Source organism: Heliconius melpomene, chromosome 12 (genome assembly GCF_056956725.1).
Source record: "Heliconius melpomene rosina isolate 202511_hmr_F chromosome 12, ASM5695672v1, whole genome shotgun sequence".
Classification (NCBI taxonomy): domain Eukaryota; kingdom Metazoa; phylum Arthropoda; class Insecta; order Lepidoptera; family Nymphalidae; genus Heliconius; species Heliconius melpomene.
In genome coordinates this window covers 5,419,112-5,446,754 of record NC_140400.1, presented here as the reverse complement: position 1 = coordinate 5,446,754, position 27,643 = coordinate 5,419,112, and the positions used below count along the sequence as shown (strand labels likewise).

Here is a 27,643-nt window from a genome sequence, read left to right as displayed (position 1 = left end):
TGACTTGCGTTGAGGCGTATCGAGATAGTGACTCCAAAGTGCTGTGCCAAAATAGTGACTCTTTATTAGTAAATGTTGGCTGGCATTCATGGTGCCTGCTTATATGTTAAAATCCAAGAAGAGGAGTGTTTCTTGTTTTCTTGTTTCTTCTTAAGCATGGCTTAAAACTCATTTCTACGTAAATAGTAAATAAGTAAAGGAGGAGTCATGGCGCAGCGGCACAAGGCTGTAACTGTAACGCGGCGGTTGTGTGTTCGATCCCCACTCGAGGAAATGAAATATTTATTTACGTTTATATTTTCATTTCTTCGCTGTGGTGTCGATTCAAAGCGCGGCATTGAGTTCTGCCACTCAACACGCAATGCCTGCAGAAAATGGGGAAAGGACTGTCTTAAAATTAGGTTCCCTCTGCCTACCCTGCTGTGTGCGGGATACAGCGTAAAGCTGGTTTTAGATTTTTTATAATAGGTAAAATAGTGATGACAGTAATGAAATATTGATAAATTTTTCGAATATCTAAAATATTGCGGGAACACTATGTTAAAATCTTTTTGGTAATCAAATAAAAACTGGACTAGTTGAAAGTATTTTTTTGTCCACGCAAATTGGTACTGCATTCGCTTATAAACTGCCTATATTTGGGTTGTTTCCTCTATCAAACATAAATTATTTTGACATTTCAATTTACTGAAATACTTTAAAATATCAAAGTTCATTCATAGATTTTTTAATATTTACTTAAAAATTCACACTGACAATTATCCAAAATTACAGAAGTTTTTTTCTTAAATTATTCTACTTTGTTTATATGCAAGTTTCTATTGACTTTTTCCAATAAAATTTCAGTATGATTATTACAGTTTATTTTTGTTATACCTACATAGGTACATAGTGGTCTCTGCTAACAAGAATTTTATAAAAGTAGTCCTTGAATCCTTCAAGAAAAGATTGGGCCCTGCTTAAGACAGCCCTTCATTAATGAATTTAACTCAAAATCAATTGCTTTTAGTACTTGTAAACGGTGAGCATGATACTTAAATGGGGTTATTCAAACTAGCACTTATCTAATTTGTCTCCCGCGAATAGTTTTATCTTATTACAATGTATGTTTATTAACAAATAAACAACAATATTTTAAGATAAAATATATGAAATGCCAACTGAAATTATTATTTATATCTAATATTAATTAACCACGGTAAGTTGTGAAGTTGATAAAATAACACAGCTTTATAGTTTTCCCATTCATACATTGCAAGAAGTAGTTACATACGTACGTTCCTTACGTTGTGTTAAGAGCACTCTGCCAGAGCGGCAAAATGTAATTGATAATAATATATGAAATTTGTGAAATTTGTGTCTGTCTTAAATTTTCAGTTCTTCACTGCTGATTGTACGCGGAAAGTTGGTGACTGGTTCCTAGCGAATTACTTCATTGCGCAAATGCAGTTTTCTCAGCCAGAGAAATGCCGAGCATAGCGCGTATTTGTGGACCAGTCGTACGATGAGCTCCTTAGGTCATAACAAGTAGGACACACTGATACTAAACTTTTGTCTTTAAGCACTGTGGTACAGAAGATCCAATACCATGACAAAGCTTTCCATTGTTTTTATCTATATATATAAAATCGAAAGGTCACTCACTCATCACGAAATCTCAGAAACTACATGTGCTAGGAATCTCAAATTTTGCATAGGAGTTATTGATAGGAGGTAGGTGCTCGCTAAGACGGGAATTTGCAATATTAGACTTATAAGGGTTTGTTTTTGGGGTTGAAAGTTTGTATAAAACTTCGTTACTACAAATGCTAGGAGTCTCAAATTTCTTATAGGACGTAGGTACTCATGGAGATAGAAATTAATAATAACGTAGTCCACGCGGGCGAAGCCGCTGGCGGGCCGCTAGTATAGATATATATATGTATATTACTGAATAACGTAGGTATAATAATTTTGACGAATTCTATAAAAATAAGGAAAAAAAAAAGAAACTCTTAAAATAAAATATATTTTTATATTAAACTATAAATAGCTTCATAAATAACAAAAAAAAACAGATAACAATTCATAAGCATAATATTTGTTATTATTAGAATACTTTTAAAAACAATCTTAGCTTCATAATAGCACGACACTATGACGTAAATGAGATGCGAATAATATTTACTTCGTGTTTTATTTGGGTTCACGTAAAAAAAAAGTTTTTATCTTAACGCTATATCCCATACATAGCAGGTTAAGCAGTGAAAACCTGGAAACCAAGTGTTCAGACACTCCGTTCCCATTACCTGAGACCTTCGTGTTTACATTCAGATAGTGGTCTGATGCGTCACGATGACATCTACGGAAGTGCTAACATTAGAAGACGTAACAATTGTATAAGAATATCTAAAGAAATGAACTCATTGGAACTCATGGAAAAGCGAAATATTTAAATTTAAAAATTTACAACTTTTATTGAAATGTGTATGTATAATAATATACATATTAAAACTAAAATTCCTCCACTTTTCAAGCTTCTACCACCATTTTGTGGTGTAATTTGGAAGTCCTTTCTAATATATTCTTCATTAAAGCATTCATTACTTATATTTAAAGATTTGTTCTTTATAACACATGCGTAATAGTAGGCAGACATCCTTGGAGTTCTCGTACGGTTCGGGTGTTCGAAGTCCACTTCGTAGAGGCCAAATTTTGTTCTAAAATAATAATAATTTTAATCTGTTACTTTTCAATTTTGAAATAAATGAATAATCATTATATTTTTGTTTTTATTTCACGAAATTGATTAAAATAAAAATTATTCTCGTAAAAGTTTTTTACATTTCCTGTGAGCAAGGTACATCAATCACGTTCCGTCGTAGATTTTTTATATAAGCTTTTTATTTTATTTAATTTACATTTAATAAACATTATTCTTATATAAGTGGTGTACAAATAAAGAAATAAATAAAATTACGTATTTCTTATTATTTAAAAAGTATTATTATTAGGTATAACATTAATAAACTATTAATATTAATATAATTAAATAAAAGAACTTACGTAAAACCATCCAACCATTCGAAATTGTCTATAAGGGACCACACTGAGTATCCTATTACGTTCACCTTGTCTTCTTTAATCGAGAGCAAGACCTGGAATTTTTCTTATTTTTATTTTCGGGTACCAAAAGGTAAAAGGTAAAAACGGAACCATTATAGAATCCCCTTGTTCTCCTTTTATCAAGACCATTTATCTCGAGATCTCATAGATATATCAATCTAAAATAATATCAATTATTTAGATCTATGGTCCCTTGAAGCGTAGACAAAACCTTCTAAGTCAACGCAGTCAAAAAATACAAGCAATTATGCATCAAATTTGTTGCATTTTGTATGAAATTCGCCGCGTAATCAAAACCTATATATAGGATACCGATACTTTCCATGGACTCAAAATTAGGATTTTAGGACGTGAGAAAGTTTTATTACAAATAAAGGAAAAAATCATTACAACTTATATTTGTTTTTCTTTCATATAAAATGAGTGCACATGTCTGGAAACTTAAATTATACTTCCCGTTGACCTACAATCTTGAAATTGATACGGAAGCCTCGATGGACAAGTCCGCCATTATGTGTTACCACCCTCGCTACCGATTTTTATGAAATTTAAAATTTAAACTCTTAAAAATATTTCATTAAACACGTGTTTTATGGTTTATTAGAATTCACCCCTAAGGGTGCAAATAAGCAGGCGAAGCTGTTGGCGACCGCTAGTAATAAATATAAAGTTACCTGTTCTAGATACTTTTTTATATAATTAAGTCTGCCTTCGTCGACCAGACCTGCTCTGTTAGTAGAGTACCCATTTTCCGATACCATAATATCCATTTCACCATACTTCTGCCTTATCCATGACAATAGGCTACGAATTCCTTTAGGATAAACCTAAAACATTATTAAAGAATAATTAACGAATGTAAGAAAAATAATTTAATTTCATATTTAGATATAAGTCGCAAGCACGAAAACACGGCTTTTCCCCGGGACTTTCGGGATAAAAGTGCGTAGCCTATACGTTACTCCATAATTTATTTTATTTGTCAGTGGTAGTCCCATAAAAATCGGTACAGCAAAAAATGTTTATTTATAATAATACAAGGTTCCCTCTTCCGTGTTATAAAAGGGATACAATGGAAAGCTAAACAAATCGTAAAATTTTAAATATGGTAATAATTAAGTTTTTTATTCGCATTTTAATACCATGCATGAAAAATATTTTGGTTCTTTTTAAATTAATTTCAGTAATACAGTCAGTCATTTTAAGTATAAAAATAAATTATAAGCAAAAAATCATTTTTAGAAAAAGCTTTTATTTAAACGCTTTAAAAAGGAGAAAATAATTTTTTTCTTTTAAATTTTAACTATCAACTCATAACCTCATTGTACACAATTTATATGATCATAAAAGCTTGTCGCGTGATTTCCTTGTGTAACTAAACTAGTGCTAATTTAATTATGTAAAATCTGCTAAGTTTCAATTTTTAAAGTTTCAATTTAATTAAATATTGATTAACGCGACAAGCTTTTATGATCATATAAATTGTGTACAATGAGGTTATGAGTTGATAGTTAAAATTTAAAAGAAAAAAATTATTTTCTCCTTTTTAAAGCGTTTAAATAAAAGCTTTTTCTAAAAATGATTTTTTGCTTATAATTTATTTTTTACTTTTTAGTTACCACTGGCTAGGTTTCTCATACTAGAGACATATACCACGATTCCTCTTCTATGGTTAGGAATGCTGTTGGCGACACTAGACCCTTCCTGATTACAGTGGGGGTTCACCAGGGCTCGACTCTTAGTCCGTTCTTATTCAATGTAGTGCAGCCTCCATGGCTGATGATGTATGCTGACGACATAGCACTCATTGACGAGAACCGACTGACGCTGGAGCGTAAAGTGAACCTCTGGAAGGGTACGCTTGAGAACCGCGGTTTTAAACTAAATGTGTCGAAGACCGAGTACATGGCCTGCGGGAGCCCGGACTCGAGCACGATCCTTATAGGTCCTGAGCCAGCCGTTAAGTCAGAAAAGTTCAGGTACCTTGGATCCGTTATGCACGAGTCTGGAGGCATCGATCACGATGTCCATGGCCGGATAATGCTGCCTGGGCCAAATGGCGGAAGGTCACTGGTGTGGTCTGTGACCGAAGAAAACCGCCAAGCTCAAGGGACTGATATACAAGAGCATCATACGACCGGTTCTTTTATACGGCAGCGAATGTTGGCCAACACTATCTCGGCACACTCAGGAGCTTCACGTCACGGAAATGAAGATGCTGAGGTGGATGTGCGGCGTAACGCGGTCTGACCGCATACGCAACACATTCGTTCGAGGTAGTCTTGGGGTCCGTGACGTAGCAGATAAGCTCCAAGAGCGCCGCCTGAGATGATATGGCCACGTTACGCGCCGGTCTAAGAACTAAGTCGGATGCAAGTGCCTTGCTATATCAGTTCCTGGAGTGAGACCTCCTGGACGCCCAAGGAAGCGCTGGTTGGATGTCGTGATGCCGGATATGAGAGCCAATGGTCTAACCACTGAGGACGCTAAAGACCGCGCAAAGTGGAGTAGGTTGAGTAGGAAGGCAGACCCTGGCAATAGCCGGGATTAATGCCAAGAGGATTCTTCCTCCTGGCATTTCAACCTTCAACCTTCTGGTTTCTCACACTAGATGTCATATTATTTTTCTAATTATTCTCGGCAAGCTCTTTCATTTGATACCCGTATTGCAGATGTGCATAAATAATAACTATTCCGCCATCTTAGATGTTCCGCCATATTGGATTTAGAAAAATGTCACATTTTTCGAGTTACTCTCAACGAGCCCTTTCAATAGATATTCATATTGTACAAGTAGACTAAAATTTCCTATTTGGCTATCTTGGATGGTCCGCTATATTGGATTTAGAATGACGTTAGATTATTTTTCGAGTTGCTCTCCATGAGCCCTTTCATTTGATATCCATATTGCAGAATTGCAAAAATAATAACTATTCGTACATCTTGGATGGTCCCCCATATTGGATTTAGAATGACGTCACATTATTTCCCAAGTTGCTCTCAAGAAGCCCTTTCATTTGATACCCATATTATAGAAGTGCATTAAATATAACTATTCCGCCATCTTGGATGGTCCGCCATATTGGATTTAGAATGACGTTAGATTATTTTTCGAGTTGCTCTCAATGAGCCCTTTCATTTGATATCCATATTGCAGAATTGCAAAAATAATAACTATTCGTACATCTTGGATGGTCCCCCATATTGGATTTAGAATGACGTCACATTATTTCCCAAGTTGCTCTCAAGAAGCCCTTTCATTTGATACCCATATTATAGAAGTGCATTAAATATAACTATTCCGCCATCTTGGATGGTCCGCTTTATTAGATTTAGAATGACGTCACATCATTTTTTAAGTTGCTCTCAAGAAGCCCTTTCATTTGATACCCGTAATATACAAGTGCATCAAAAATAACTATTCTGTTACTTTGGATGGTTCGCCATATTGGATTCAGAATGACGTTACACTATTTTTCCAGTTACTCTCAACAAGCCCTTTCATTTGATACCCATATTATAGAAGTTCATGAAATATAACTATTCCGCCATCCTGGATGGTCCGCCATATTGTATTTAGAATGAAGTCACAAACCTTATCGTGCATTGTCATCCAAACCAATCGTGTATACAAAATTTCAGCTCAATCGTACGAACATACCTTTCATTATATGAAAGCACAAAAAACTTGAATCAGCACGATTCTATTGGATTTCAAGTGATGTCACATTATTTTTCTAATAGTTCTCGGCAAGATCTTCCATTTGATACCCATATTGCAGAAGTGCATAAATAATAACTATTCCGCCATCTTAGATGTTCCGCCATATTGGATTTAGTATAACGTCACATTATTTTTAGAGTTACGGTCAACGACCCATTTCATTTAATATCTATATTGTAGAAGTAGACCAAATAGATACTCGGCTATCTTCAATATCCTCCTTATGGGATTTAGAATGACATCACATTATTTTTCAAGTTGCTCTCAACGAGCTCTTTCATTTGATACCCATATTGTAGAAGTACATTAAAAATAACAATTCCGCCATCTTGCCTGGTTCGCCATATTACATTTAGAGTGACGTCACATATTTTATCGTGCATTGTCATCCAAAGTAAACGTGTATACAAAATTTCAGCTCAATCGGTTGACGATATCTACTTCAAAATTGAGCTCTAAGATTTCACCCGAACCCACATACATACATTGCAAGTTAAATAAAAGCTTTTAAAAAAATAAACCTTTTATAAGAAATGGAGCTTTGATTTTTCAGTTTAATGATTCGGACGCACTATCAACTACGTTAAAAATGCATGAAAAGGAACACGTAACAAAAATAATTTCTCGTCATCTTTGCCCCTATACATATGACAACTATATAATATTATTTTTATTAGCTTAATAACAATATTGAAATAACTACTTACCACTAACAGAGGAAATGGACCATAACCCTCACTATCTGGAGGTGCCATCAGCACAGCGTTCAGTTCAGGAGATCCGGTGACAACCCATATTCCGGCATCCTCACCTGGCTTTGCTGGTCGAATCAAACTTGTCGAATAATGGTTGACACTGTAGAAATCTGACGTGCCTAAAATTGTATTTACTATATAACCGGTTCGATTGCCACTCGAGGAAATGAAATATTTAATATTTTCATTTCCTCGCCCTAGTAACGAAGCAAAGCATGGCTTTGAATTTTCTACCCAACACCGTTTAATGGTATAAATATTTTCACGTCATTGGAATTGAATTCGGTGTTATTTTCTATTATTTTTCTTGAAATCCATCCAAATTAATGACTAGGGTCGATTAGGTATTAAATTCTTATCGTGCCGTGGAAATTTTCATTATCTTAACAATTAAACTAAATTAAATTAAACTAAATGCTTCAAGAATTGGGCGGAAAGTAGGGGGGTATTAACACTAGGCTCCCTTTGCCTACCCTGCTATATGCGGGATACAGGAAAGAAGGTACACGTTCAAATACATGGATTATAATTTTTTTATACCTTTTCACATATGTATAGTATTGTAATATTGTAAAGCTAAAGATTTGGTTTAGCTGAACGTGTTAATCTCAGGAGGTACTATTAGAATATTAAAAAATATTTTTGTGCTTAATAATCCATATAATATGATAAATATGATGGTACATCCTGCAGCTAGAGACTTGGGCACTTAAAATGTGTATGTGCAATACAATATTTATATATATAGATAGAATTACTTACCTTTAATAAATTCAATTTCGTTTTGAGTAAACGCGGGTAGTCTTGACCTATTATATCCTTGTTTCAGGCTATATTCCAACATCAACTTTTCAACTGACGGCGGCCATCCACCATTTTTAGAATATATAGGATTCGAATATCTACCTATCTACAATTACAACTATATGATAAGTTTTATTTATTTGACTCTTTTAATAATAGTTGGTCATACGCTTACACACAAAATTATTACCGAATGTTCTCTTCCAAGTTCTGCCAATTCCTCATCAGCGGGTGTAGCAGGTTCAATCCACAATTCGTAATTAGCAAATGAAATTCTTGCTGAAAATTACTTTCGAATTAGAAAGATTTTTGAATTAGAGTTAATTACAATAACAAAACAAAATTAATTAAATTAGACCAAGACGCCTTTTAAAATAATAATAGCAATATTTTTGACATACATCGTTATAAACATAATGTCAATAACTTTTAACATTTTTTTATGAGAATATAAAAAAATACATCTCCGTTGATCCACCACGAGTGTGTGGACACTTTGTTTTTTGATGACTTAATAAAGGAAAGTTTTTCCTGGGTAATATGGTATACCATTATATGCTTTACTAACCCTCGTACAGCGGCTTGAACTCCCTTTCATAAATCCTGTACGCCGTAGCATGTGCAAGTAAAATATGCTTATTACACAGATAAGGTGCAAATTCCGGTTCCTTTATTCCTGGAGCAAAGAGCCCAGCGATATATGAATAATCGCATATGGATATGGCTTCGTTCATAGTTATCCATGTCTTGACTCGGTCAGCGTAAAGTGAAAAAACTACCCTCGCGTAATCTCCGAACCAATTCACTATGTAAGGATTTGTCCAGGCACCTGCAATTATTGAAAGTGCGGTAGAGAAAACTAGAGTCAAGCACTCCGTTTTTCCCATTCTCCACCCCCATAATCTGACCCAAGATCCATCATTATATTTACATAGGTGTTTTTTGGATTTAGCAACACTTACCAAGATCACGTATCCTAACAGGCAATTCCCAATGATACAATGTAACGACAGGTTCTATACCATTAGCGAGTAAGGCATCTATCAAGTTACTGTAATATTTGACTCCAGCAGTGTTTATCTTATTTGGAAAACCCGTCGGCAGTATTCTCGGCCAGCTAATGGAAAATCTAAAAGAAAAATTATATAGAGACTTTCCACACATAGCAGGATAGGCAGAGGGAACCTAATATTAAGACACTCCGTTCCCCACTTTCCGCCGAAATCTGGAAGCATTGCGCGTTGAGTGGCGGAGCTTAACGCCGCGCTTTTTGCTTCGACAGCAGATATAGGCGCTGTATCCCACAATTAAAAGAATCCCAAAATGATATTTATGATTTTCTTATATTGCTAGGTAAGAGTGAAGTAAAAGCCTGTTAGAAAGTGAAGATACCAAAACTTCACCTATAAAATTGAAGGCCTAGTTCTGTGGCGATCCTTACATCTTCCTTCCATTGATGATAAGAATCGGCAGCGACATCACCAGTGGCATTGTTTTTGATCCTCTCTCGATGTTCGTGTACTAATTTGTCCCACATATGTTGACCTTTACCTGAGGAAAGAATAATAAAATAATATTATTATTTTTTATGAAAGCTTAAACTTTAATACTACTAAAATAATACATACATAAAGTATAATATAATAGGAAAATTAAACTATTAAAAAAATATTTAAAAATGTTTGCAAAGTTCGTGCTAAGAGAAATAATTACCATCTGCATTCCAACCTCCTTCTATTTGGTAGGACGATGTCGATGCACCGAACTTGAAGTTTGGTGGAAAATCCAAATCAACACTGTAACTGCCATGAAAAATTGTGATTGATCTGAAATGTATATATAGACACGTGTGTAAATAGTTATTAAATATTAAATTAATTTACAATATAGTATTTACAGTACGTACAGGGCCCTGGAAAGTGATCACCAAAAGAAGAGCCATGAAAATGTGAGTGTGTGTGATGATGTGATGAGATTTTTGGATACCGACGTTTCGAACATTTTACAGTAGTTGAAATAATTATTTTATCACCAACCCAACTACCGGCAACGGTTTCTTAATTGCCTTGCGTACTGCCTTGCCTAAATTCTAGCAGTATTAGCTGAGTGTGTCTGGCCCTTTGGTGTGATTTGAAGATGAGATTTAAAAGTTTTTGTGTGTGGATCTCTAATGGGCTCATACGTGGACACTGTTTCCCCCTTATCTTGGTGATACTTCGAGCATCTTTTAGGGAAAACTGAAAGTTTTGTGTGTGCAATTATGGATGAAATCATCAAGACAAGGAACTATCAGAGACATAATAACGAAAGATAGCACCGTCGAGCGTGCTATCGTCATCGATCTGGAAAGGCCCTCAGACATAGACACAATCAAGTAGCCAAAATTATCATCAGCAACTTGTTCTTCAATATAGCTTTGTGGAATTGGAGGTCTATTCTTAATAATATAATAGACCTGATATAGTACTGGTAGACCGAGTGGTGCACCGACCGATTGTTGACAATATCCCCCACATGATGACAATCTAGTGAAGACAGATTTTTTTTTCAGTTTCATTTGTGACATTCACTTAATGATTTAATAGCGAAAAGCCTTAACCAACACTTTAAGAGGCTAAGCTGTTGTATAAAGAAATATAAAATGTGTAGGATTAGTAATTCAGATTGTTAGATTTTATTACATAGTTAATTAGTTAAAGCTCGTAATAAAAGCGTATTAAAATAACACTGGAGCACGTCACAGCGTAAATATAACGTCAATAAAACTTTTGATTTACTTTATAGTGTCGGAATACGCGTTTTTTTACTATTTAACGCTTTTATTTTTTAGGATATAACGAGAAATATACATTTGTCGTTATATCCTAAAAAATAGTTTTCGGATTTTTCCCTGAATTAGTACTATCTGTAGATAATGCTATTCATTCACATCCTATTCATTTTGATTCCGTTTACAGTGGTCGAAATACGCGTTTTTTAAATCTAGGTCAACCGGAAGTGCCTTATAATTTTTTCATTCAGCCCTATCTTTTTTCTAAATAAATATGCAAATATGTTTTTTATCAGGAAATTATAGGGCCGTAGATTTGAGTCTACGGTTTGAATTTTAACCCCATATCTCCAAGCATTCCTGAGATAAAGGGTCAGACGTATGAAAAAACCATGTTATGTTTAGTTTTTCGTTGTATTCTGTTAGGGCACTTCGTTGATCGATACTAACAAACAATACGTCGTCATAAGATTAGATTTTGAGTGATATATTAAAAATTCTTATTTTATTCACTGATCTTTTGTTTAGTAAAACTGAAAAAATATATTTCAAAACTTTTAGCTTTTAGACAATATAAGCTACAGTCGCCATTTTAGTTTTATAGTATGAAACGAGTCCCTGAGACGAATAGAACTAATATTAAAACAAAAACTGATAAATTATACAATAGACGTGAAAATGTAAATTAACTTACAATATAACGACTGCTGCGCTTGAACACATGACTATGACTGATGTGAAAATTGATTTAAATCCACCAACAGAAATATTTACTTATTCAATATATTTTTTATCTATATCAAAATCTAATAATGAAAAATGTATTATATACTACTGTATGGAATAAAGGCAGTGGTGTAGCGGCACAAGCGTTTAACAGGCTTATATTTTTATTTATAGAAAAGACACAAGTAGTTTTATAAAATAACCCTCCCTTAGCAGTCGGTAAAAACAGTTAAACTAGAAAAGGTAGACGAGCGTACGACGTGATATCTTTTGTAAAACCAAAGGAATTGTTACAGGTGCGCCGCCGGGATGTGGGTTTGATTTTCACTCGGTGAAAAGAATGATTGCTTTGCTCCAGTAGAAAAACCGCTACAAGGGGTTTTAAAAACGTTAAAAAAGTTATATCTGTTGTATAGCAGACCTTTCAAAAATACTATTTCACTTAAATATTTACAGGATAAAGATGTATTCAGTTAATGTCTGTTGAATGTCAGGCAGGATAGCTGCCAGCTAATGTAATAGATTGTGATTGTACCATTGACATTGAAAAGAGCAACTGTTGAGTCTCTTGCCGGCTCTTCTCAGCAGAACTGCCTTCCGAACCGGTGGTAGCTTTTTGTTTATAATGTTCATTCGACGATTCAAAAGTGCTTGTAATAGTCTATCTGAATAAAGAATATTATGATTTTTTAATTTGAATTCAGTTTATAGGTACTAATACAGATACTATAGAGTCTACTAGAACTGTTCAGTTGTTTTTGTGTGAAAGTGTAACAAACATTCATCCTCACAATTTTTCGGATTTATAATTTGAGTAGCAGCAGGAATATAAAGGAAAAGTTTAAAATTAAAACAACTGCTTATGAAATGGGACTAATAACCATTGTTTATAGTTGATATTAGAAGAGGTGATACTTTGTTGCAGTTGAGGTCATTGTGGTGCACTGGGGCGATGGTTTCTCAGTCAATGCAATTTAGAGGTTATCACAAAAGAATTGCAAATAAATCTCTTTAATCTATACTAATATAATAAAGCGGAAGAGTTTGTTTGTTTGCTTAAACGCTAAGATCTCTGGAACTATTGGTCAGATTATTTTTTTACATAACTATTATTACGTTACATAACTACCTACTTATATAACCCTTTGACTTTTATTAAAAATCGAACATTATTAATTAAATAAATTATTCTCTTAATTTTTGGTAATTATTTATTAATTAGTTGACATGTAAAAACATGTGCAACGCAAAACCAAAACGTTTTATTCTCAAACTTCGAACACATTTACATTTCCATACTAATGTTCGCGAGGTATAGTCTGGCAAATATGTTATTGATAATGGGAAGCACGCGCGGCAAATTGCGCAGTATACGTATGCGCAGAGAACGTTCGATCAGTGTTACCCTGTTATGTTGTTTTACCCCACGCTTAGCAAATCACATTTACCTATACGATAATTAAAATATCTGATCATGTTTATGTTGTAGTAAATTATACAAAACGAAAATTTTATGAGGATATCTAAATGTTCCATACATTGTTCCATACATTGTTGTCTCATAAAAAATCGAATAAAATAAAATCAAGACTAGCCCGAAAAGTATAATATTTTTGAGTCAATAAATAATTAATCAATTCTAAGCTTCTGCTTATATAACTAATGGCACATAACATTTACGTATATGTGTATATACTATATACACACTTATGTACAACATAAACATTCAGTATGCATAATACAAGCTTATATACTATGCAATATGAATATAGAAATATCTGGCAATATTTAAACATCTTAAATATTATATAAAAAATTATAATATTGGGTAAATTATTTCAATAAATTTTGAGGTACAAAAAATGACAGTGCGGTATCCCTTTGCCATAGTTTGCTATTTGCGTCAGTGTGAGCGCTACGTCCTTACAGGAAATTCGCACCCACACATCTTTATAGGTACAATCGAGCTTACACTATATTGTTCAAACAAGAATATAATTAATTGTAAACAAAAATGCCTTTTACCGTTTTAATTATTTGCTTTATTATTTGTCAATTTTTATTTTTTACTTTCATGCATGCATTAATTAACGTTTTAAATAAAACGGTAATAAAGTTTTGATTGAATTGGAGATATTATTTATTAACATAATTTATTTGTTAAGACCTATATTTCCATTAATAAAAAAAAATAAAAACTTACCCATAAGTTGATTTTGCATGTTGCCTAACGCCAAAATCTTGTATTTGTTTGCATGTTTTATATATTAAATTTAACTTTTTTTTATTGAATTGAGAAGATTTGTATGTGGCCTCATTATAATAATTTAATTCAGTTTTTTTATTTAATTTTTCAATTTGCTTATCCATATCTTCATTTTGTATGTTGCTTTGGTGTTTTTTACTAATTATTATAATATTACTAGATAAATATGCTCTACTACGCCATTCCGTATATATGATGCTATTATATGATATTTTATTCATATTTCATAGTAATGAACTGATAGCGTTGCGCTCGACTGTACCGTAGCCCGGTCGCGCCCCGCACCGATTCCCCGCGAGCCCTTACGGGGAATCGGTCCGGCGTGAGCGGGTGTCTATGTGCAGACATCAAAATACGCTTTTTGCGCAATTTGCCGCGCGTGCTTCCCATTATCAATAACATATTTGCCAGACTATAGCGATGTTGACCAATCACCGCTCGCGGACCATACGACCGTCGTACAGTCAAGTTGTAAGTTGTTAGTTGAGCGTCGAGATGTTACACAACTGTCGTAGTTTTAGATATTTATAGTTATTTGTTAATCTTTAAATACTTTTATAATATAAATATATAGTAACATAAATAGAATTATAAATATTTAATGTCACATCTTAGTTTTATATAATAATTTTAATATCGGACTGTAAAATTGATTATCAATTGTTGTTTATTATAGATTTCTATAGAAAAATAACAGATTAACAAGTTATAAATGTCCGTAAATAATTGTAAATTGTAAAGAATGTATTCATGTATCACTTGTGTGAATTTCGTCATTATTACTTAAAATTCGCGTTAATTTTAAGATTCGCGAGTAAATTAATAGAAATCAGTCAAGTAGGAATCGAACCCACAACCATCGCGTTTACAAACAGACGCTGTTCACATTGTCACATGGTGTATTCTTTTTTATATTTTATTTACATTTTCTCCAATTTGGTAGCAATACCAAACGCAGCATTGAACTCCGCCTATGAACAAGTATTAGGAAGGGAAAGAAATTAGGGAACAGAGTGTTTTATCTTTTCCCTTTGTCTACTCTTCTATATGTGAGATGATAAATAATAAAGTTCTTTTATTATATTTTAACTATTATTTAATAAAATATTAAAGTAAAAAAGGATAGCAATATAAATAAAAAAAAATATTTATTTAGATTTTCTTTCTTGTTTAAAAATCTTCTGTAACTTAAGTAATGGTTCATTTTTACTTTTACGTTTTTCTTTTTTCAATTGTCCCGTTTCTAACGCCTTTTTCATTACCTGGAAATTAGTTGAAAAAAAATATATATTTATCTTAAAAAATATTCCTTTTATTTAGTGAGAAACAGAAGTGGCTTAATGGGAAAGAACCTAGTGACAAATTACACCGTCCATGGCTTTCTCCTAACATATTACAAGCTATTATTATAATAAAGCGGACGGGGAACAAAATATATCGTAATAACAAAAACAACTTTTAAGGGCGACTTTACAAAACTATCCGTGACATAGTCAAAACTTCAAGAAATATAACATAATTTTATAAAGAAAGTTATTTTAATTTCATTTTCTTACCTGCAAAGCGTCTTCAGTAGTCTGAACTAACGCATCAGGTTGATTTAAAGTTGGATATTTAAATGAGAAACCTTTCGGGAACAGTGGTCTGGACATCATTAGTTCTAGTTGACGTTTCTTAGTTTTTGCCGCTTTGTCTATGGTGGGATCGAATTTTGCTGTAGGACTGTATTTTTTTTGGTTAAGGATAATTTAATTTGTATGTGTGTATATGCACAGTGGCACAGTGTGTGACTGCAAATGTGACGGCACAAGGTTCGATTCCCTCACGGGGCAGTGAATTTTAAATATTTTAATTTCCTGGTTCCGATAACAAGACAACACGTAATGTCTTGAAATTTGGGCGGTGCGTGAAGCACAGTGTCTCAACACTAGTTTCCCTCTGCCTACCCTATATATGGTAAAGATAAAAAAAAGGAAAACATATAATTAATACTAGGTTTTCTGTCTAAAAAAGCCAAAAAGGATACACATCGTCGTCATCTATTATCATATCCATGTCTTTCGCCACTTTGTCCCGCCATCCTTGAGCTTGCGTCGCTCGTTTCTTTTTTAGTAGTAAGGAATCGAGATCTCTTGCAATTTTTATTATTTCCTTTATAGGTGACAGTGAGGAGGCGCATACTGGGAACGTTGCTAGTTCGGATGCTGAAATATTTACAGTAAATATTTGTAAGTAAAAACAAACTTCATATAATAATTTTTTTAAGAAAACTTATAAAAAAATAAACTAAGAATTTGAAGAATGGAAAGAGTAAAGTATTCTATCACATCATCCTTTGCAATCTCATGAATGTCTCTCATCTCATTAATCACATAGTCTAGCAATACCTGCGATCATTTTTATAATGATTGCAGGCACCAGCTTGTGACTATGAGGGTTGTGGGTTCGATTCCCACTCGGGGAAATGGAATCTTATAGTATTAATATTTTCATTTTTTTCCTCTGATAACAAGGCAAAGCGCGGCGTTGAATTCCACCAATCAACAAGCAATGCATTGAAAATTCGACGGAAAGTGGGGAATGGAGTGTCTTAACACCAGGTCCCTCTTCCTACCCTGCTAAATGCGAATTACAGCGGGAACAATCTAAAAATATGATAATAATAACTTAAAATAATTAAACTTACTTTTATTTAAAGTCCTACATAATTTCGCATAGGAATAAGCTTCGGCCGGCTCCATCATCAATATTGTTAAGCCCTCTTTGTTAGCGCGGGCCGTTCTACCGCTACGATGTACATAATTCTGGAATAATATATAAAATACCTTAAATATACTAAAATTTTCAGCTAGAATTATAGTTATCTAAGAAGAAATTACATTACAGAATAACGCGACGGTTGTGAGTTCGATTGCCATTGACTTTTTCTTATTTTCATTTCTTCACTGTGGTAACGAGACAAATCACGGCGTTCAGTTTCGCTACTCAACATTGCCAATGCAATGCAATACCCCGAATATTTGGTACGCTAGAAAATATTTTTCACTTCATTGTTCTATTACTAAAATATTCTAACAGAAAAGGTTCCCTAAACTACTAATTAATTAAACTAGTAACTAACCTCAGCAGTCTTAGGCACTTGATAATGTATGACATGGTCTACATCAGGTATGTCCAAACCTCGGGCCGCTACGTCCGTGGCCACTAATACACCGTGAGGATCATCTCTAAATCTGACGAAAAATAGATAAAAAGTTGTTATAAATGAAGGTAAACTGCGGTAGAAATATTATAAAAAAATATATACCACTCACTCCTGAAGTTTCCTTCAGGAGTGACCTGAAGGAAAATGTTGTAAATAGAAGATATAAAATTAAGATACTTGAAGAGACTTGAAGTTAGATTTTCTGAACTTTTACTCAATGTTCTTTCGGGAAGAAAATAATCAAAAGTAAAAAAAAATCTAAAATCATATCTACACTGTTAGTTACAGCAAGGGACAAATGGACTTAAATACAAATATATATTTTTTTTTATGTAGTATAAGTTATCTAAAAATGCTATTAAATTTAAATAGGACTACCTGTATATGAGCTACCATGCAAACAAAAAAAAATCAAAGTCCATTTATAATTGCCCGAGTTATCGCGTAAACAAATAAACAAAAAGTATACATTCAAATATATATACAAAAAAGCAATTACAATTGAAGTAAAAACTAAGTCAGCAAATAAAAGATGAATAAATAAATAAATATGATAATTACGATATTAATTTTAAATTAATTTAAAAATTAATAACCAACATTTTTAGCTGTTTGTTTCTTTGTATAAATTGGTTTTGATGAAAATTTGGAACAAACACTATTATTGGGGGAATTTATCAACGTTCTATTGTATGTCTGTTAGTATGTGCGTTTGTGCACGCTTATCTCAGGAACGGCTTAACCAATTCAAATTCAATTTCAACTATTGTAATTTGGCAAACTTCCCTTAACATTAAGTGTTTCTACGATTTCAATCGTTTCATAAAAAAATACAATATCTGTTTGTACTTTGAAACTTTCATTTTTAATATTCCTTAATTAAGAGAATAATTCAATGTAAAGACATTGAATTATTCTCTTTTCAAGTAATAATGCTATTAGAACACAAAAGTAACTCAGATTGGTAGATAAGTGTATAATTCAAGCGGGCGAAGCCGCGAGCTGGCCTAGTAAATAATAAATAGATTACCTTTCTAAATTCTTAAGTCTTTGTCGTTGAGGCATACTCGCGTGTAACGGTAGCGGGTTACACTTCAATAGTGTAAGTAATTGAGCTAATCTGTTGAGATAAAAAGAAATCTCTTAAAAACATATTCCCCATTAAGTATTTAAAGATATCAGTGTTACAGGTAGCCATATGAGGACATTGTTAGTTGGGTTGCGGTGTTTAAGGCAGCGTTCTGTTTTGTGAGCAGGGTAGTGGAAGAAAGTGTCAAGACACGCTGTTCTCTACCTTCATCCGAATTTATGACACTGCGTGTTGATCGGCGGAACCCAAGTAACCCAACAGGTCTTTTTACGTGAGCGAGGCACTTAAAATAATTCATTGTAATCCAAATTGGAATGAGACCCACAATCGTTCTATATTATTTAACATAATATCAAATTTGATTTATACCTTCTAACACTACTAATGGAATTGCAGAACACAATAGTTCTTCCCGGATGTCTTTTCAATATATAATATAAATAACCATCTTTTTGATCCAAGGAACAAGTAATTCTACATTCCGTTAATGTTTCTGCTGTACCTGAAGTAAGAAAAAATAATAAAAGAAACATATTTAAAACTATTAAATTTAAGTAACTGTATTCGTGATGATTATAGGCTCTATTCTCGCTTGGGTTAAGAAAAGGCTTTAGGTTAAGAATTGTGAAAGAATAAAAAACTTTCGCGAGTTTGTGGTTTTCAACCTTATTTTTTTATTATCCAGAATTTTCTGAAATAAAATAAGCTCCTGGGTCGTCACATTCTTTTTTCGAGGAAACGTGTCATTAAAAATTAAACTTAAATATAATTTACCTAGATTTTGCGTAGTAATATCCACAACTTTAGGATCCGTCATGCCGATCATGGTGACCAATCTCTTCACTTTCTGCTGAGGTGTCATTTTCTCTATTTTACGATTTAATATTTTGCCTCTTTTCGTTACCTGTTAGCAAAACGTAAATAATAATAATAACATTATTATCTTTCTTTTACTTATATATAATATTTATATTTTAGTTTCGCACTGTGTTCCGCACATCAGGTTAGGCAGCGGGCTAGTCTAAAAGCAATTCATATCCCACTTTCCGCTTAATTCTTGAAACATTGCGTGTTGAGTGCCGTCGCGTTTACACGCATGCGCCCCTGCACGACCACGGCTTTAGACTACTAATATATTATTACAATTACCTTCTTCCCTCTCATATGTCCAGGTAAATCATGCACCAAAGTCAAAGTAGCTGAAAACACAAAGTTCTGTCGAGCATTTTTGTGTGTTTCATCTGAATTAAGTCTTTCCAATAATGGCTGTAATTCCTCAAAGTGACCTCTTTCTATCATCCTGTCTGTTTCGTCTATGGCTAGAAATCTATGAAAAAGGAAAAAAAATGGTTAGTGTATTTTTTTAGCTTTACGCATATCTGTATCCAGCACAAAGCTGGGTAGGCAAAGGGAATTTTACTGTTAAAACACTGTTTTCTCATTAGGCCATTTCCGTTCTATACTTTCCGCCAAATCCCAGCGATTGGGGTAACTCTAGGCCGCTTTACTATGTAATTATTATTTCTAAAGTTATTCTAAAGCATTTATTTATTTCTATTATTTCTAAGATATTACACTGAGGAAAGAACTTCAAACTTTGACCACTAATGCTTAGCAAACAACGTTTTGAATCCTGCTAATTCTTTTAAAAAAAAATCAATCATTCATCCCTATCTACTCATTTGAAAACACTTCACCTAATGCTTGAGTGACATTGTGACGCCGCCGATTGTCTTACTAAAGAAAAAAAAGAAAAAAAAGACTTACTTTACCAAAGGCAATTGTTGTAAATGTGGTTGTCCTTGGCTCAGCAGTTCCCATAACCTTCCAGGAGTAGCTACCACAATTTCTGGACCGGATTTCAATACTCTTTCCTGTTTTACTGCCGCCATCCCGCCTACTATTGTTGCTATTTTTATACCTGGAATAAATTATAATAAAGAAAAGTTCAATAAATATTTTTATGCAAGCAATTGGAATTATTTTTATGCATTTTTTTTCTCATAGGTCGGTTAGATTTCCACACGCGTAATTAAACCTCTGCGTACCATGCTATGTGCAGAATATATTCCGCACATAGCATAGCGAGATGCTAATAAAAAACTAACCTGTATACTTAGCAGCGGCGATCAAATGCCTACTTATTTGTATGGCCAATTCCCGCGTTGGTGTTAATATTAAGGCGTATAATGGTTTCCCAGTCTTGACCATAACCTGACCTGGTATTTCTATGTTATCTATTACTTTCACACAACCTACACCTAGAAAAATAAAAGAAAATTAATGAAATTGTTTAAAAAAGTATTATATTCTATATTTTAATTTTAACGCTTTATCCTGCATAGCAGAGTAGACAGAGAGAACCTTTAGATAAGGCACTCCATACAATCCTTTTTTTTGTTCCTTTTTTTTAGCTTCATGCTGCCTCCCATAGCAAAGTAGGCATAGGGAACCTGGGGAACGAAGGCAAAAATGTTCCCCATTTTCGGCCGAATTTTTCGAGGCATTGGGTGTTGAGTGGTTTATGATTGAGCCTTGATCAGCTTCACGCTGTATACCGCTCACAGCAAGGTAGGGAGAAGGAAAAGTATTAAGACACTCCGTTCCCCACTTTCTGCCGAATTCTGGAGGCATTGCGTGTTGAGTGGCAGAAATCAACGCCGCGCTTTGCCTCTACACCAGAGCAAAGAAATAGAAATATAAACGTAAATAAATATTTCACTTCCTCGAGTGGGGATCGAACTCATAACCCTCGCGTTAGTCGTTTTAATATAATTGCCAACATATTAGGCAGGCCTAGTGTTAAGATACTCTGTCCACACTGCAATTGCGTGTGGCGAAACATGTCACGATTTGTCTGAAAAATAACATATTCCCCCAAGTTAAAATCAAAACTACAACCATGACATTTACGGACAAATGCTATATTGTTAAGTTTTAAGTTAAATTATGTACACTCGATATTCATAAAGTCTATCACTCATTTCATTCCTGCTCTTTAACATAAAGAAATAAAATTATACCTTCATTACTTTCATCAACTTCATCAACACCATCAGTTTCATTTCCTTCGTTAACTTCATCATCAAATTCATTTTGTTCATATTCATGATCAAATTCATTTTGTTCATGTTCATGAACAAATTCCTTTGGTTCAAGTTCATCACTGGAATCATTATGTTGAAGTTCATAATCAGAATCATTTTGATCAAGTTCATCAGATCCATTTTCATTATTTTCACTATCTAATTCTTCTTCATCATCACCTGTCTCCATATCATCCGAATCTAACATATCTGATAAATGTAAATAGTTATTATCATCATCACTATCATTGCCTGCATCGGTCGATTCATCTCTTTTTCTCATCGGAACATCATATTCGTCTACAAAACCATTATCATCATTTTTATTTCTTTTACTATCATTTTCTTCACCACTACTGTAACCATCTTCACATGATTCTACTTTACATACTTCTTTTCTTTTCTTTTGTTTCTTATTTTTCTTTTCTTTTTTATCTTTTACCTCATTAACTTCTTTCTTTTTTACTGAACTCTTTTTATAAGGTATATCATAGACATCTAAACCTTTCAAAGAAGCTTTTTCTTTTAGTTTCATAATACCGGATAAAATAGGGAGGCCGAATGCTAATGTTTTGCCGCTTCCAGTTTCTGCTGCACCCAAAATATCTCTTCTACCTATAACAGAGAAAATAATGTGTAGATAAGACACAAATGCATAAAAATATAAAAAAATATGAACCTAATCATTTTAAAATGGATGAATTTATTATTAGATATTATTACATGTCATTCATAACATTTTACCACCATCTCAAGGCACTAGTAGTTTGACAATATGTTTGTGGGTTATACCCAATTAACCGACTGAAAGACATTATTTATTTTATTGAACCACTCAACAAGCAATATCTAAGATTTGTGCAATGTGTAGCAAATAGGATGTATAAGCACTACATTCTTTCTGATTACTCTCATAAGTGGAAAGTAAGCTTGAACCTCCTTTAATATATATTTACAAATTTCCTAATTACCATGAATAGCCGCTGGCAATGATAACTGCTGAATTTTCATTGGATTCTTAAATCCTAATTCCATTAATGCCTTTATTAATTCCTCAGGTAATTTGAATTCAGCCCAAGACAACATATCTTCTGGAGTCAAATTGGATTTCAAATCTGATACATTTTCACCTAATTTAGGTTTTTTTACTTTTTTATCTATAACTATTAATTTTATGTCAGGATCTGTGATTACATTACTTTTCTTTTTATTATTTTCTCGTTTCTTATTGCTTAGTTTGTCTAATTGGTTAGTTGTTGAAGGTGTTATATTAGAACATGATTCAACTACAAATCCATTGCTTAGTTTTTTTTTTTTCTGTGGTATTTCCGAGTTTAGATTTAGTGTACGACTTTTCTCAAGTTTCCGCTTTTTAGGTTCGGCGGCATTCTTAAATATAAAATAAAATTATAGTTAAATAAATATAAATAATATAGGAGTAAAAAAAAACATTACCATTTATGGACATAATAAAAAAAATACATTTTAAACTGCAACCAATGCATTGAGAAATTATTAAATGTTATTAAAAATGTTAGTACTACCTTCATTAAAATGTGAAATAAATTCTGTTACGTTCTTTCCTTAAAAAACTTTTTAAGAGATTTTGGTATTTTAGTATACATGACATATATTTTATACAAACTTTTTTGAATTTACACTATATTTCTATTGAAAACAATGATTTTATTAATGAAAACATAACCTACCTACCTTCTTTTTACGTTTATTATTTTTGTCCATTCCATAGTCTGTACATTCTTCTAAGCCGACAAAACCTTGTAAATTATCGAACATAGACGGCGGAACTCCCTCTAAAGCGACTGATTGCCATTTTAAAGATTTAATTTTCTTCGACATTGTTTACTACAGTAACCTAACTTCGGCAAATTCAATATATTCGAATAAATGTGATTTTGACAGCTACAGATTACAGACGTTATATTGTCGTTTTAACCAGTAAAATGACAGAATTTTCACAGATAATTTAAATTTATTTAACGTAAATCGTAAATGTGTACTAACAGATTAAAACTAAAAATCACTTTACAGCTCGTATTTTATGTTGAGCGTCGATGCATTAAGAATGAAATCCATAGACAGCGTTCTTTTGTATTTCTTCATTTTAACAAAAAAAATAATTGGTAGGGATACATATTATCTTAGGATTTTTTATGAGAAGTACTTCAGAACACCTAAAAATAAATTAAATAAATAGTACTTTAGTAAGTTCGATCGGTGATTGTTGTATAACACAAGTAAATACACATCAACTAAAGTAAAATATTACTCTTAGTGTACGGTAGGTAGCGAATTATTCTAGTTTTACAGTACAACTTTTAAATTATTTAAAATTTAATTAAGTAAATAATATATTTAATGTAAATAATTCTCCATTATAAATTATTAACATTTTTTTAAATTCCCTGTTTACTGAATATCCTTTGCTAGAGGCGCGTGTTAAAAAAAAAGTAAATAGCACGCTGCCGCTGCAACCATAGACACAAGGGGGGAGGAAGTTTGTGAGTGATCGATTTTACACCGGCCTCTACAAAACTTCTCAACGGCATTTCTCTTTGTTTGCCGTGCGCGTGCATTATATCCAAACAAACGCATCGAGTTCGTGCAGTGCTATAAAAATGGCGAACACGTTTCGCGGTGTGACGGTGTCCGCCGTCAACAATGACGGTGCTCTTACACCGCGCTTCAACTTCCCTACGAACGTAAACGTGGATTACGACCCGCAAGGTCTAAGTGTTAAAGTGATACGTGCTGACCCCGTGCTAGCCCAAGAGGTGTTAGAATTCCCCGTCCACAGCCAGAGCGAGTGTTCGCGCGTCGCCGGACAATCTTACATTTTTACGATAGATAATGAGACATTGTTTTTTAAGTTCGCCTCTGATGTTGACTGTCAGAGTTTCCATTTACTGGTCAGCAAGATTAAGGCGGGCCGGTCGTCGTCGGTGTTCACGGTGCGCACGGAGGACTCGTCGGCGATGCAATATTTTCAGTTCTATGGTTACCTGAGCCAGCAGCAGAACATGATGCAGGATTACGTGAGGACGAGCACGTACCAGCGTGCTATTTTATCTAACATTAATGATTTCAAGAACAAAGTTATTTTAGATGTCGGGGCTGGGTCTGGTATTTTGTCGTTTTTCGCGGCGCAAGCTGGAGCCCGCAAGGTGTACGCGGTGGAAGCGAGTAACATGGCGCACCACGCTCAAGCACTCGTCCGCGCTAACAGCCTGCAAGACCGCATTACGGTCGTCGCTGGGAAAATAGAAGAAATTGAACTGCCAGAGAGTGTGGATGTTATTATTTCTGAGCCCATGGGCTACATGCTTTACAACGAACGTATGTTAGAAACTTACTTACACGCCAAGAAATGGCTCAAACCTAATGGTAACATGTATCCTACTCGCGGCGACTTGCACATAGCACCGTTTACGGATGATGCATTGTTTATGGAGCAATATAACAAAGCAAACTTTTGGTATCAGGCTTGTTTCCATGGAGTGGATCTAAGTGCATTAAGAACTGCTGCAATGAAGGAGTATTTTAGACAACCTATAGTAGATACTTTTGATGTTCGCATCTGCATGGCAAGATCGGTCAGGCATGTGGTAGATTTCTTAAATGCTAATGAAACCGATCTCCACCGTATTGAAGTTCCATTCAGATTTGAGCTGACACAGTCTGGCACATGTCATGGCCTAGCATTCTGGTTTGATGTGTTATTTGCAGGCAGCACACAGCATATATGGTTGTCCACAGCGCCCACCGAACCCCTAACACATTGGTACCAAGTGAGATGCCTCTTGGAAACACCAATTTTTGCTAAACAAGGTCAAGCACTAACTGGCCGTGTGCTACTTTTAGCTAATAAGAGACAGAGTTATGATGTCACAATGGACATTAATTTGGAGGGAACAAATATTTCTTCCTCTAATACATTAGACTTAAAGAATCCCTACTTCAGGTATACAGGAGCACCGGCGGCACCCCCTCCAGGAGTCAACACAAATTCGCCCAGTGAATCATACTGGAACTCTATTGAGTCCGGGGGCTCATTAAGCAACGGTCAGGGAGTCATCCTGACTGATGGTACCCAGCAATATTGCTCGACTCCTGACCAGACCATAGCATATGGTGCTCATCCAAACATGCTTAAAACAGTGATGCTGCAGGAGGAGTTCATTAAGAGGATTGGAATAAGTCAGAATGGGGATATATAATCCGCAAAGTCGCGCCGAGCGCGCCTTAGGGCTATAAGGAACCGTCGTAATCGGTTGTGAACAATCTTCCGTTCAAACTTTATAGTGTGTAAGAGGACTTATTTATTATAGAAACATCACAGTGACTGCCGTCAGAATGTTTAACTAGATGAGGGTTGCCTCGGTTAGGTGTAAATGAACACAGTAATATTCTCGCAAGGGTAGTTTTTGAACTATAACTTAGGTGGCCATTACAAAAGGTGGTTCAATTGACTCTTTATTACCCATCCAAATTTCAAAACTGTACTATTATTATAGTTTTGTACTTTATATTTCACATAATTGATAAATGACATTGAAATTGTTGATGTATTTTCATAATTTTTTGTATTGTATTAATTAATTATTTGTATATTTAATTGGTATATTGATTTATTATATTTTTTACAAAACCACTTGTTCTAAGGGCTTAAATTGTAATTAAAGGAACATTTACCTATCACTGTTTGGTGTTTTCAGTTTTTATGGCGCTGAGTATTATTTGGACGCAGCGATTTTGAATTTGACTTTTATTTTGTAAATATGTCCCGTACACATGATGTTGTACCGCGAGAGCTTCGGCAGCTCGATAGCTAGTATAAGTAATTACAAGTTCAAGTACACCTAGTAAATAAGCTAATAATGATAATGCTTACTTAATACTCATTTATCATTATTAGAAATGTATTGAACTTAAGCAAATCAATAAAACACCAGTGATTTTGTATCTATACTTACATATATATATATATGTCAGATAAGATAGCCTCGGAGGGTTGTTACAAAAGATTTCTGTCTGCCAATCAGAAATAGGACTATCGATGGACGAATATAATTTTATTTTATTTTATACTCAAGTCTGTGTTTTTTAAAGCCAATTAATTAAATTTCAGTTATCACGAACTGAGATCTTAACAATTTATTAGTTTTAAAGAATGCACACTTGTATTGTGTCAGTGTATTGTTAGATATGCAATTTTCTTTATGTAAATATTAAAGTAGGATGTAGGATGCTATGCTTTGACTGAAATGGAACCATTTCATACAAATTATATTAGTCTTGAAGTGGTAAATATGAAACGATCACAATTATGTTGCACTTTACTATTGAAAAATGTGATATTCATTTTGAAGAAAATCTAAAAAAATTGGGAATTGCCACTGATAATATAAATAAAATAAAAATTTCAGTACTCTTAAATCAGTATAAAAGTACATATTTTGTTAAAATTTAAATATCAAGAGTATTATATGAGCATTAAGTTAAAAAAATGTCTTTTAACAATTCAACAGCACATATTGTAAGTAGTATATCTTATACTAACTCGTTATGAACACTAGCGACATTACTAAAAATACTATTAATAAGGAAACTAATTAAAAACTTTGATAATCACAATAAATGTGTCATATTCTAGGCCTACACAAGGCCTTATTCGCATGATGAGTGTAATAAAAAGAAAGGTTATTAAGTATAGTTTCCTGATCTACCTCAATTGGCAGACGGACGGTATTCCATGACAGACCTGCCAAATAGCTGTGAAACTTTGTTTGGCACTTAGAAACAATCATTGATAATTGAAAGTAATTGGATAAGCAATATGTTTGGAATTCTAATGAATAAACAAATTTTTGTCACAAGTCTAGTCTTTTTTATTTGAGTTTTATTTTTACCATCTATGGTAGTAGGTTCACAACCCACCTTGCAGAATAATTACATAAATTATGACAGTTTCTAATTAAATAAAAAAATGTAGATTGCAATTTTTTTTAATAATATTTATTTTCCACTTATTCTTATTCTTTAACTTAAGATTTGCTACTAAATTATCATCTTAAGGCTAAGATGGAATGGA

At 33.6% G+C, this 27,643-nt stretch overlaps 3 protein-coding genes across 4 annotated transcripts; 1 reads left to right on the top strand and 2 right to left on the bottom strand.

Annotated features, from left to right (window-relative positions):
• Positions 1-1,987: 1,987 nt before the first annotated feature.
• Positions 1,988-11,941, bottom strand: LOC146533579 (myrosinase 1-like). Of its 2 annotated transcripts, XM_085194092.1 has the most exons (11): positions 11,853-11,941; positions 10,102-10,214; positions 9,792-9,939; positions 9,351-9,517; positions 8,957-9,217; positions 8,579-8,667; positions 8,347-8,494; positions 7,537-7,703; positions 3,780-3,932; positions 3,046-3,137; positions 1,988-2,699 (listed from the first exon to the last, which is right to left on the bottom strand). In XM_085194092.1, exons 1-11 carry the CDS (start codon positions 11,879-11,881, stop codon positions 2,438-2,440), a joined length of 1,629 nt encoding a protein of 542 aa, XP_085050218.1. In that variant the 5' UTR covers positions 11,882-11,941; the 3' UTR covers positions 1,988-2,437. The 2 variants fall into 2 exon arrangements, with proteins under 2 accessions (XP_085050218.1, XP_085050219.1); XM_085194093.1 differs by lacking the exon at positions 11,853-11,941 and having other exon boundaries at positions 9,830-9,939.
• Positions 11,942-15,223: 3,282 nt separating this feature from the next.
• Positions 15,224-23,507, bottom strand: LOC146533578 (ATP-dependent RNA helicase DDX24). Its single transcript, XM_085194207.1, has 14 exons — positions 23,245-23,507; positions 22,503-22,920; positions 21,469-22,146; positions 20,554-20,706; positions 20,213-20,366; positions 19,595-19,772; positions 19,220-19,349; positions 18,815-18,947; positions 18,386-18,475; positions 17,272-17,383; positions 16,837-16,954; positions 16,177-16,354; positions 15,707-15,872; positions 15,224-15,412 (listed from the first exon to the last, which is right to left on the bottom strand). The coding sequence occupies exons 1-14, from the start codon at positions 23,389-23,391 to the stop codon at positions 15,299-15,301; spliced, it is 2,769 nt and encodes a 922-aa protein (XP_085050333.1). The 5' UTR covers positions 23,392-23,507; the 3' UTR covers positions 15,224-15,298.
• A 521-nt stretch (positions 23,508-24,028) lies between these two features.
• On the top strand, positions 24,029-27,428 carry Art4 (arginine methyltransferase 4). Its single transcript, XM_085194209.1, has one exon. The coding sequence runs from the start codon at positions 24,171-24,173 to the stop codon at positions 25,767-25,769; it is 1,599 nt and encodes a 532-aa protein (XP_085050335.1). The 5' UTR covers positions 24,029-24,170; the 3' UTR covers positions 25,770-27,428.
• Positions 27,429-27,643: the final 215 nt, after the last annotated feature.

Coding starts and splice junctions, on each gene's coding strand:
- LOC146533578 (XM_085194207.1), bottom strand. CDS start 23,391: ATGTCGAAGAAAATTAAATCTTTAAAATGGCAATCAGTCGCTTTAGAG. Junction 19,773..20,212: donor CAACAATTGCCTTTGGTAAA/GTAAGTCTTTTT, acceptor CCTTTTTCATAG/ATTTCTAGCCATAGACGAAA. Junction 17,384..18,385: donor AGACTTAAGAATTTAGAAAG/GTAATCTATTTA, acceptor ATTTTTCGTCAG/ATTTAGAGATGATCCTCACG.
- LOC146533579 (XM_085194092.1), bottom strand. CDS start 11,881: ATGTGTTCAAGCGCAGCAGTCGTTATATT. Junction 10,215..11,852: donor AGCGCAGCAGTCGTTATATT/GTAAGTTAATTT, acceptor TATACATTTCAG/ATCAATCACAATTTTTCATG. Junction 9,940..10,101: donor AGGAGGTTGGAATGCAGATG/GTAATTATTTCT, acceptor TTCTTTCCTCAG/GTAAAGGTCAACATATGTGG.
- Art4 (XM_085194209.1), top strand. CDS start 24,171: ATGGCGAACACGTTTCGCGGTGTGACGGTGTCCGCCGTCAACAATGAC.